This window comes from Phoenix dactylifera, chromosome 3 (genome assembly GCF_009389715.1).
Source record: "Phoenix dactylifera cultivar Barhee BC4 chromosome 3, palm_55x_up_171113_PBpolish2nd_filt_p, whole genome shotgun sequence".
Taxonomy (NCBI): Eukaryota; Viridiplantae; Streptophyta; class Magnoliopsida; order Arecales; family Arecaceae; genus Phoenix; species Phoenix dactylifera.
The window spans coordinates 15,445,275-15,457,285 of NC_052394.1; the positions used below are offsets into that span (position 1 = coordinate 15,445,275).

Sequence of the window (12,011 nt, forward strand, 5' to 3'; positions counted from 1 at the left end):
GCTTGATCAGCAGAAGTTTAGGATCTTAAGAATATGGTGCACTTCCGACAGGGTTGGCCTATAGGCCAAGGGGGAATTAGCGGTGACAATCAATTTGCTAAAAGAAAAATGAATCTCTCACCATTGATGACAGATATAGTCGACATCCACAAGGAGTTACCCTCAATTGATATATGTCCATAAGGCAACTGTTTGGTAAATTGGCTATCCAGATATGGACTTGCATTCACTTCAGCAGCTTTCTGGCAGTGACCATCCTATTGATCTATTACTCCTATTCTATTGCTCATTGTAACAAGATTAGAGTTGTAAATTGTTAAGATTCGCGTTACTTTACATTCAGAAAAGGAAGGAAAACTCAGAAGTCTCATCTATCCCATTGCGCATGCAAAGATTCTAATTTAAATTAAAGTAGCCCGAGAACACATCTGGTATGCTCAAGTTTTTCTTTTAACAGAATAAAGTGACAACATTGCGGCCACTTTACGATGGCCACTTTTGGATTTCGAGCTTCGCCATCAAATTTTCTTGTTGCAATTTGCATTAAACAACTACATTACTCCAAAAGAAGCAACCTCTAAAATCAAATCAATCAACAACGCTAATCGTACGATCATAATCAGAAACAGCGCCGTGATACACGGCCACGATATGCCCATCCTCGCACCACGAAGACTATTCCATCCCAACCAACCATCATCCGCCACGCATCGCACCTTGCAACGCGGCACAAAATCACACGCTGTCAAGCAACAGTAAACTCTAACGCGGCCGCATCCTACCGCTACGGTGCAGGGGCGCACCGTTAGCGATGCCCCATCGTGCGGTGGCTAGCACTCGACGCAGGCGAACGCAGCGCGGCGGAGCCCCCGCGGGAGGTCCGGCCCGCGGGTCCACTCGCCGCCGGCGATGTCGTACACCAGCACCGCCCCCTCCGCGCCAGCGGTGGAGGGGACGTAGGCCAGAGTCACCACCTTGTCGTCCCCCACGGCGGCGCAGCTGAACCGGACCGCCCCGCCCAGCCGGGCCCTGCCCGGCACCGGCGGCGGCTCGAGCCGCGTCCACTCCCCACCCCTCCGCCCCCGCCCTGCCTCCCACCTCCAGAACGACACCTCCACCGCGTGGCTCGCCAGCACGTACACGTGCGTGCCCGCCCCGCACGCCCCAACCACGCACCCGCCGCCCGGCACCACCGCCACCGCCGCCGCCCCAGCTCGCCCCCTCACCCATGCCCCCGTCCCCACACGGTACGCGTCCATCGACCCCGCGCATACGTGCGCGTCCAGGCTCCCCGCCGTCTCCCGGCCACCGACCCTCAGCCCGCCGATAACGTAGAACACACCGCCGGCGGCAGCGGCGACGCACCCGTACCGCCGCAGGGGGGCCTCCGCCACCACCCGCCATGCGTCCGCCGACGGATCGTACTCCTCCACCGCAGAAGTCCGGGCGGCGCCACCGGCGACGTAGATCTTGCCGCCGATTGCAGCGGCAGCGAATTTCTTGCGGGGGAAGAGGGTCGGCGCACGGGGGGCGATCGCGCCGGTCCACGTGTCGTACCGGAGGGTCGCGCCGCGGCCGATGATGTAGATCGAGCGGCCGACGGCGGCGAGGCGAGCGTGCGATAAAGATCCGTCGAGGATCTGGGTAGGGAGGGGAATGGGGGAGGCGCAGTCCCAGGCGGCCGCGGCCGCGGCGGTGGCGGGGTCGTCGGCGTGGATGGCTGCGGAGACGAGGAGGCCGAGATCGGAGAAGGAGAGGGCGTGGAGGGTGCGGCGGAGGCGGCCGTGGGAGCGGCGGATGTCGAGGAAGGCGGGGGAATCAAGAAGGAGGGAAAAGCGGCGACAGACGAGGGAAAGGGAAGGGAGGGAAGAGAGCGGAACCCTAGACAGACACTCCAGAAGGAGATCGTCGGGGAGGGAGGAGATGGGGGATGCAGCGGCGACGGCGGGGGAGGCGGCGGCGGCGGCGGGCTGCCGGCAGTGGTGGCTTTCGAGCGGGGCTCTGGCGATCTCGCGGCGGGGGTCGGGGAGGCAGGACTTCACGAGCCAAGAGAAGCTTCGAGAATTACAAGTCTCGGCCATGGCGATTAGAGTGAGAAAGATGTGAGAGAGAGAGAGAGAGAGAGAGAGAGAGAGAGAGAGAGAGAGTTGAAACGCTGCTTGTTTGTTTGCTTTCTTCCCTTCTTATATCCTTTTGATTCGTTGGCGAGAGACGGTGCTTTTTATTGCGAAGTAATTAATTGGGAGCACTTGGACTTAATGATAATTAATAATTCTACGAGTGTTTATTTAATGATCCAATGGAGTACGAGAAGGGGTGAAGGCTGAAGGGTTTTCTTTGGATTGGTCATGTGAGGTTTAGATTAAGTTAATTTATCTACAAACTACGAAGTCTTCATTTCTTGGAAAGTGACAGCTAATAGGGGCCGCGAACCGGCCGTCGTTTGCGCGACAGCAGCTGGGGTTGTGTTCCTTCTGTCTTCTTCTACGCCGCATTCTGAGCTCTTCTCTGCTTTCTATTATTTTCACAATGGTTAAGTTATAATTTTTTAAAAAATATATTTTATTTTTTATTAGAGAATTTCTGTTTAAGCATTTGATCCCAAAATTTTCAGATGAAAAGTGGTGACTGGTGAGTTGGAGCCAATATATCCAAATGCATATGTAAACAAAAAAATTTCATACAATCTCATTCTGTAGTTGTTACTCTGTAGCACCAAGCAGCTGGGCAATGCACATGAGCAGGTCATAGGAATTTCAGTATCTTTTGTCTAAAGATTAAGATTTTCTTTTATGTTTTTGTTAATTGATGAATACAGGTCTAATATTATTCATGAAATTCAATCCTTTTACAAAGAGATGTTACGTGTGCAACAAAATCATTGGTATAATTCTTTTATATTTGGTACTTTATTATATTAATTTTAGAATTTTTATTTATAATGTTGCGAGTCGATGTGTTGATTAGTCAACGCCGATTCATGTTGAACGTATATATCTATGACCCAAACACCAAATTGGATGAAGTTAGTTCGATTTATATGTGAAGCAGAGCAGCTCTAGCTTAATGATTTCCCAATTTGTCTCTCTGTTTATTTTTTTTTTATTTCCTATCGCACTTGTAATCACTTGAGTCAATTGATGATCACTTAGAATTTGTAGTTTGTATGACAAAAATTACCATGGAAATAGAATAAATAAAGGCCTATTAACTAATTGGAGAGGCGTGATTGGAAATTAAGATTTAGATTTCTTTTTTTTTCTAGAGCTTTTATTCAACTTATTAATTCATTACTCATGCTTTTTTTTTTTGTTTATTGGTATAAATCCAAAAATAATACAGTTTTTTTCTGGAATTATTTTTTTGCCGGTTGTACAAAGATTTTTTCCATTCTATTATTTCCGAAAAACTCGATAAACTAGGTGGATGTACAAGATTGAAATAAGGGCAAATTTGAGAATATACTTGAGTTATGATTCCCTTAAGATTATCTTTTGTTTGTTTTTTTTTTTTCAAGGATGAATACTAAATGGATCTTAACAGAAACTATGGTGAAAACCAAAGAGATGACGAATAAAACAACCTTTTTGTGGTCATTTTCTGAAACTAATGAAAAATTAGGGGAAAATAACTTAATGTCTTCAATTTGACTGCACGTAATCATTAAGAACTTTGTGACCCAAAAACTTATTCCTAGATCCTTACTTTGATGGCAATATGGATTTGACTCCATACATTGCATCACGAATGTGCATAAAATGTGCAAATATATTCAAAATAGGCCAATATGTGTAGAAACATTTGCCTACAAACATCTAGTGGCAACCAATTTACTTAATTTAATATTGATTAGGATACATATAATGGACCATAACCTTGTCCCTTTACAATGTGTCCAAAGAAAAAGTGTTTAATTATTGAACAAGAGGGCAAGAAATCCATGTCAGATAAACCGACGGACACACCTAAATAAGAGCCAATGAGGGTGTATATTGATGGGATCCAAGATGTGGCCTCTATGTCAGCAAAAGCTAATAAAAGTGGGTTCCATTACCACCAGAGACTAATCATGCGACAAATCTCATTATTCAAAAGGAATTTTGAAAGGATCCTTTGTTTGCTCAGGAAAGATGGAAAGGCTCCTTCCTTTAATAATTGAACTTCCTTTAACTTTCTTATTTAATCATTAGCAGTTCAGATCAAGGGAGGTAGGTGGTCACAGGGAGAGCATTCTTATTGTAGGAGCAAACTCATTATTTTCTGTTAATGATAAAATACCATATGAGACCTAATACATCTCCGAATTGGTTATAGCTCACTAGAAGGTCCAATTTATTAAAACACGCCATGATGCTAATACGTGGTGGATAGAAAGTGCCACTGAGCGGACCTAATGCCATACTGCCAAGCTTGTATATCAAGAGCTCTCCACAGTTGGCCGTATCCTAATCAGAAGACCCGGCAATCATCGAGATCTCACCAAAGTGATAGGAATGGCTGTAGGCTATAATAACCATTACCTTAAAAAGAAATACCTAATTTGCAAATTGTTATTTAAGTTTAAAAACGGGCAATTATCATTAGACATTATTTGCTATTATGGCAGAAAATAATAACCAATCATGATAGCATAACTATGTTATTTGTGCAATTTTTTGTTGATTAAAAGGAAACTTATATTTTTCTCAACTATATTACTATTGATATTAAATTATTCTTCATTGGTGTGATCAACATTGGAAGGTAGAAAATGTATAAAAAGCATGCCATACAATGAGGGATAGTTTTTTTTTTTTTTTATAAAGTTAGGGAAAGAAGATATATTAGATAGTTTTTTATTTTTAAAAAATATTTGAATATTAGTCTAGATTTACTAATAAAGCTACTAAGGACTTATTTTATTTCTGATGAGGATGGTAAAGTAGGAAACCAATCAAACCGTAGGAAGCTGACTTAACGGTCAGAACCGGGAAATGGCCGTTGCGGCGTGCAACGAGGCACGAGACTCATATTCTTTACTACTGGATAAGAGCGGGAGTGAGCAATCCAAAGGCTTTATACTTCTTCTCCCACTTTCTTCCCTTCTTCTTCTCATGGCCACCGGTTCCGCCGCTCCCGTCTTCGCTCTGTTCTCCTCCATCCTCGCGACCTCTGCTCGATCCCCCCCTCTCCTATCTTATTCCCCTGAATCCCTCGCCATTGCCTCCTCCAATCCGAGCCGGCCCTCGCAGCAGCTCCGCAATCCGATCGCTCGCCGGCGAGATTTCCTCGCCGGGATCGCTTTTGCCTCTGTTCTCTGGAAGGGGCCCTCCGTTTCGGAAGCCAAGGAGGTCGAGGTGGGGTCCTATTTGCCCCCGGCCCCGTCCAATCCGTCCTTCGTAGTCTTCAAAGCCACTGCAAAAGATACTCCCGCTCTCCGTGCCGGTAATTCCCTCCCGAAGCCTCCAATTTCTTGTATTTGTACCACAGACTGATTGAAATACTTGTTTGTTTGATTCTTGGGGAATGGAGATGGTGCGAATTGGTTTCTGTTTTGCGGGGAAAGATTGTAAATTTAGTAAAAGGAGCAATTTTTGCATTGTATCTTCGATTTTTAGATGGGTTACTAGGTCTGGAAGAACATTCCACGCGAGATGCTAGATCTTGTAATTAGTTCAGATCGTTTGAGCTAATTTTCGGATTCTAGATCCCGCATTTAGTTCAGATGGTTTGAGCTAATTTCGGATTCTGGATCCCATGATAGCTAAGATAGTTTGAGCCAAAATGTCGGTAGGAGGAGAGCGGGAAAAACAGAGACCAAACCTAAAGAGAAAACAGGGATTTGTTCTCCCTCCAGTGAATAGCCAATAGCCATATATGAAGCTTTTCTTGGTAAGTAATTTAGGGTGATGGTACTCATGATCGACGGAGGTTAAAGTTAATGCTCAAAAGCAACTCAGAAAAGAGCTTATGAATGGAACTAGAAGTGGTAGAATTGAGAGTGTAACAGACAGTAGGTGTGGTGAGTGTCTTTGGTGGTGGAACAACAAAAGAGATGCATTCTTGGTACTGTGCCAACCCGAAGAAGTTTAGGATTGCATACTGTATGCAATAGAGAGAGGGAAAAAAAAAAGAACATGCACACATGGTGGTCTATAGAAAAGGGCCTAAATCCTGATGTCCTGTAATGACCTAGACACTAGCAAGAAGATTGAAATATGCGCTCTATAGAAAATCTGTGATGCGCGCGTGCGCGAGAGAGAGAGAGAGGGAGAGAGAGATAAAATGCCGAATGAGTAGAGGCATAAACAAGATTATGATGTCAGTGGGTGAACATTAAACCATGTTAGAGATGAAAAGAGAAGCTGAGAAGCTGAGGAGTGGAATAAGTAGTTGACTTAAAGTGGCGGACTATTACAATATATGCAGATTATATCTGACTGTTAAACAATGAGAAGTTTGCAAACATATTTGTGGGACAATCTGAAGGACGATGCGCATGGTGGTGTGATGACTTGAAGACTAGAAAGAGGATATAAATCCGACCTGATGCAGTATTGGGTCCAGAGAAATTCGAAGGCATTAAAGAATTGGGAAAATGTGCCTCAATTAGGGCAAGTGATCTAAATGTGATTTGAAATTGATGATCTCAAAGAAAATTAATTCTTATCAAATTAATAGAACCATGGAAAGGTAGAATTAGCAAGTACAAAATAAAGAACACCAAATAGACTTGCATACAAAAAACTTGATGGCTGGAAATGGGGGAAAATATGTGCTCATTTGTTTAAAACAGGGGGGAAAGGAGAGAAAAAAAGGGCAAGGTTACAAGGGTGGGTTTCATAAGAGATGGTGGCTTGAGGAAAGTGATTGAGACAACAAGAATGAGTAGTATCATTCCTGAAAGGGACTAAGATGGATACTTCAAAATCATTGCCTGAAAACATGACTGGCTGTTGTATGGTGCATATAATGCCTAAAATAAAAGAACAGTATCCTTTTACCGTTTGGTGGTGAGTCAGAGTTCAAATAGGGGATGCATAAATGAATAGGTTGAATTGGAAGGAGGCTGATTCATAAAGTGAATGAAGCCATATTTCATTCTTCGAGGGGTATGGTAATGCCTCTGGCAGAACATATGCAAAAACATTTTATTGAACGTGAAAATATTAAGCAAGCTATACCAAATAGTTGTTTATGCTTATTTGTATAGATAATTTGTCATTTGGATGCTTCTTATGTGCTTTTGCTTCTGATCATTTTGTTGAAGTGATGCTTCCTCATTTTGTATGCAAATCTGCTCTATGGCCGCCTATATATGTAATTACAAAAGTAAAATAGTACAAAAAGAGCTCAAAGAACTGAGAGATGAGAGAGATAAAAAACATGGATTAATAAAATCAAACCTTCTTTAAATTTATTGAGGCCAATAGAGTAGGCGAGGGTTATAACAGAAACATAGGATGAAAAATTGAACATGTTTCCAGGGAAAGTCTAAGAAATGTAACAGACAACATAAATCTGCTATACCAGAAACTTAGAACTTCATTGATTAATGATATTACGAGTTAGTTCATTTTCAGTTACCATAACCAAGAAGTCAAGTTAATTTATTTTGATTGGTTTCCTGTATCTCAGTCCACCATTCTTTGCTGTGCAGAGAGCCTTGCCCAATCTTGAGGGTTTGAATCTTTTTTTTTTTTTTTTTTTTGCAGGTCTTCTTAGATCTTCACAACCTAGCACTGAAATTTTAGGATCCACACTACTGATTGTAATTCTTTCGGTAAATAAATTAAGGACCATATCAGACAATTCTCAATTATTTTTTCCTCTGTTGATTGCTGATGTTCCATTACTTCATCACAGTGACAACCTGACAATGAAATTGAGTGTTCATTGAGATTCACGGAATAAAATAATTTATCCTTTCTATCAGGATGTATTTTTATGAAGCTTCTAGTATTGTGACCATTAAAGTTTTGCTTATCAAATTTCCATCCATAGATCGTAAACCATCAGCATATACATAATAAACTACCTACGCATCCCTAAGCATTAAAATCTGCATGATATGTGTCCCTGTCTATAAGTGATCAGCACAACCTTGTGCCTTTTAATATGATAGATTTTCTTGCTTACTTTCATGGACATTGTCTATCCTTGCTTTTCCTTTACCATATCCTTTCCTGTGTGATGTATTTCTGGTTCTCTTTGTATGTTTGTGAATATTGAGAATCTAAGCTTTGCAGGTAATGTGCAACCCTATGAATTTATTCTCCCTCCAACTTGGAAACAAACACGAGTTGCTAACATACTATCTGGAAATTACTGCCAACCAAAATGTGCTGAACCTTGGGTGGAGGTGAAATTTGAGGATGAAAACCAAGGAAAAGTTCAAGTGGTGGCTTCTCCATTAATACGTCTAACCAACAAACCAAATGCCACAATTGAAGACATTGGAAGCCCTGAGAAGGTGATTGCTTCTCTTGGACCATTTGTCACTGGAAATACATATGATTCAGATGAGCTCCTTGAAACTTCAGTTGAAAAGAATGGTAATCAAACGGTAATGCTCCTCATTATTTTTCCTCTCCCTTATCAGATAACTTTCCTGCTTTCTTGCCTTGACTGTTATACTGTGTAAAGATTACAGTTCTTGTCATCCACGCATGTCAACATTTGGGTGGTTCTTCTAAACCTTATGATCTATGGATGTCATCATTAAATGTGTCTTGGTCAGAATATCAAACCAATTAAATGTTCCTAACCCTTCTTTCTTTTTTGGAGTTTTTTCTGGGCAATGCCCTTGCCATCATTGACCGTCCAAAAAAAATAAATAGATGGCTTTGACTGTAATGACTTGACTATGAAGTATGCAACTGGTCCATTGTATTACATTAGATGACAAGTAAGATCTAGCTGTGTTAAATTTTCATTTTTAGCAAAAGATATTACTTGACATTGGAACATCCTCCAAGAACAATATCAAGGCTAGCTAAAGAATGGTAGTTAATATGTATTAGTTCCTGAAAGAGTAGAGTACGTTATGGGAACATATGAAGTTGCACATGTTTCTGGAACTAAAATGCCACATCATGAAGTTATAGGTGAGAATGATGGAACAAAGATCAAGAACCATTTTTAGAACCAATTTGAGTTTGGTGGCTGTTTTCTTGCTTAAGTGCCAGAAAAAAAATTAGAGAGAGGACAGAATCAACACATGGTTTCTTTAGACTTTAGACAACATATCAGATAGTATCGCAAGCATTATTCTGATAGCTTATATGTCATGAAGTTGTGCAAAACGAGAATTTTTAGGTCACAAAGGACACGCAGGGAAAAGGGGTTGGCTCTAAACTGGTTTCTATTTAAAATTGCTCTTGATGAATAGACAGTTAATACCAAGGATCAGGGTGCCAAGTCTGTCTTTGGGATCATATGGTTCTTATGAGATGGAAATGGGGTTGCATATCATATTTGGATCTGTGGTATAATGCTTTGAAAGTATGAGGATCTAATATTAATAACGCAAACCTCGAAAGAGAATAGATGAACATGATCAGCTGAAAATTAAAAGCCTTCAATTCATGGATCTATCATATGGAAAAAAGTGGGGAACCTATGACCTTGGAAAGTGTAATATAATGATTTGAATATAGGGTTCAGAGGTGCTTGTGTAATGTTCTGCAGTCATCACCTTCCTGCGAGGCTTCAAGAAAAATTAAATGCCAAAACAACATGGCCTACGATGTTGTATGGATTAGAATGTTTGGTGGTAATGGAATACCAATGCATACTACATTAGTGTCATGGAGATGGCAATGTTCAAAAGATGCCTGGTACAAGTAAGAAAGGGATGTAAGTTGCATAGGTACATTTATACATTAGAGAAAGAGCTGAAGTTGCTTATATTGACTATCATGTGATGGAGAAGTGGCTAAATTGGGTAACCGTATGTACACGCAGATTAAAGGAGGGATAAAAGGGAGAAGACTTATAATAACTTGGATGCAGAAAGCATGATTTGCAATTGTTTGAGTTGAGGAAGAGCCTAACCCTTAAAATCAATATATACAGCAAAGGAATTCATAAACCAATCATTGGTTAAATTCTTGATTATGCCACGAAAGGGCTAGATATACCACCAAATCGGATGAAATAAGTGATTCCATGTTTGATGGAAGAACTAGTAGGCTGACATGTTGATGCCTTCCTAACAGTACGCACCCAGATCTAATTTTAGCTTTTGCCTCTCTAGACAAAGTTACAGGGTAGGGGAAGAAATATCCAAGAAAATTGAAGTGGGAAGACCGTTTTTGTTACTGCTAATTTCCACTGGCCAATTCCAGCCATCAGCTGGTCTCCAGTGTTTGAATGAAACCTTCCTATCAAGTCCTTAGTCTGATCAAAGAAGCACCTGGTTACCACAGCCAACACACCTTTACCAGTCTCTTGTCAAAGGCTAGAAATTTGAGTATGGTTTGCCAATATTTTATAGTTTCAGTGTCATCAACTTCCCTTTTTCTACTCTCTCTCTCTCTCTCTCTCTCTCTCTCTTATGAATTTGACATCTTATTTCTTTGGCTCAAAAATGAATATTGACTATTGCTTCATTAGTAAGGTAGTTCACCATGCTGTAGAGCACCAGATTGCAAACGAAAGGTTATTTTCCTTCTTGACATGTGAACACTTCATCCTCAGAATCTCTGCATATAAACCTCCTGATAGCCTTATCATTTTGATGGGGCATTTTGACTGGAATCCTACTGCTGCTGGGCCACTTATCAGGTACATCAGCTAGCAAAAACTGATGAAAACCAGATGTCAAAAGCATCGATGAAAATTTTATCTTGCATCCACTATATTAAGTCTCTGATATTTCTGGTAGCTTGTAATGCTCTGATTGGACTTACCTCTACTGGAATAGCAGATCCATGAGGTACTAGAAGATTTGGACAAGTCTATAAAGTATTTGCATGCATGCAGCAGTTCTTATGAGGAAGGAAGATAAAGATTTGCTGATTATGACTCTTCTTGGCTGTGAAACATACTTTGCCATCATTCTTGCATTATCAGATGCTCAAAGATCATATCCCTTTGAATAAAACCTAGGTGTCTTCACCAAGCGCAACTGACTGACTGTGAGACCTCAGTATAGGACTCATGATTCACATACTTGTCCTATTTTGTAGCCTTTGTCTAACTGTTTATATATCCAAAGGACTTTTTCTTTTTGTGTATTCTTGTCTTCTTGTACTGTACATAACTTAGATGATATCTTTTGGCTGTTTGAATTTTGTAATTCTGTTTTCATAAGTGTTCGAGCAACTTAGCTTTTAGTTGTGTTTAGATAACAGATTCAACTTCCTAATATAATCTCATTGGCAAGTGCAGTATTACAATTATGTGCTTGAGACTCCATTTGCTTCGACGGGGTCACATAATCTGGCGAAAGCAACTGCCAAGGGAAATACTGTCATTCTATTTGTAGCAAGTGCCAGTGACAAACAGTGGGCGTCGTCTCAGAAGACTCTCAAAGCAATGCTGGACTCATTCCAAGTATAACATGAAATCAGTGATCCCTCAAAAAGAGTAAGAGATGGAAAGATGTCTACCATCACATCATTAATTTTTGTATATCCAGATCACCTTTAATTGTCTGAGATGCGCTATGAGTTTGGATCTACTGCTAGATCTCTTATTGAGGGAACTGCAATGATCCCCCTGTACAGATTTTGATCTCAATTTTCAACAGCTTTGGCTACAAGATGGCACAAGTCCATTCTTCTTCTGTGTTTTCACAAGTTGAATTAAACAACCTGATTTCGTAAAGTCAGGTCACCTAATAAAACATTATGGTGTTATGAATACATATCATGCCGGAGGCAACTCTGGCACAAATGAAGGTAAATCTACTGACAGATCCAACTGGTTCCAATATGATGCCCAGTTTCTGCAAAACTATCATGTCTTTAGTCTTTTTTTCCTTGCAATATTTTCCTATTGATATGACAATACTTCCCATATTGGCT

General features: G+C 41.1%; 2 protein-coding genes across 2 annotated transcripts; one reads left to right on the forward strand and one right to left on the reverse strand.

Annotated features, from left to right (window-relative positions):
- Positions 1-372: 372 nt before the first annotated feature.
- On the reverse strand, positions 373-2,269 carry LOC103706274 (F-box/kelch-repeat protein At5g26960-like). Its single transcript, XM_008790331.4, has one exon. It carries the CDS (start codon positions 2,079-2,081, stop codon positions 831-833), a length of 1,251 nt encoding a protein of 416 aa, XP_008788553.3. The 5' UTR covers positions 2,082-2,269; the 3' UTR covers positions 373-830.
- A 2,769-nt stretch (positions 2,270-5,038) lies between these two features.
- Positions 5,039-11,761, forward strand: LOC103706272 (psbP domain-containing protein 6, chloroplastic). Its single transcript, XM_008790330.3, has 3 exons — positions 5,039-5,424; positions 8,229-8,545; positions 11,374-11,761. The coding sequence occupies exons 1-3, from the start codon at positions 5,094-5,096 to the stop codon at positions 11,542-11,544; spliced, it is 819 nt and encodes a 272-aa protein (XP_008788552.1). The 5' UTR covers positions 5,039-5,093; the 3' UTR covers positions 11,545-11,761.
- The last annotated feature ends 250 nt before the right edge of the window (positions 11,762-12,011 follow it).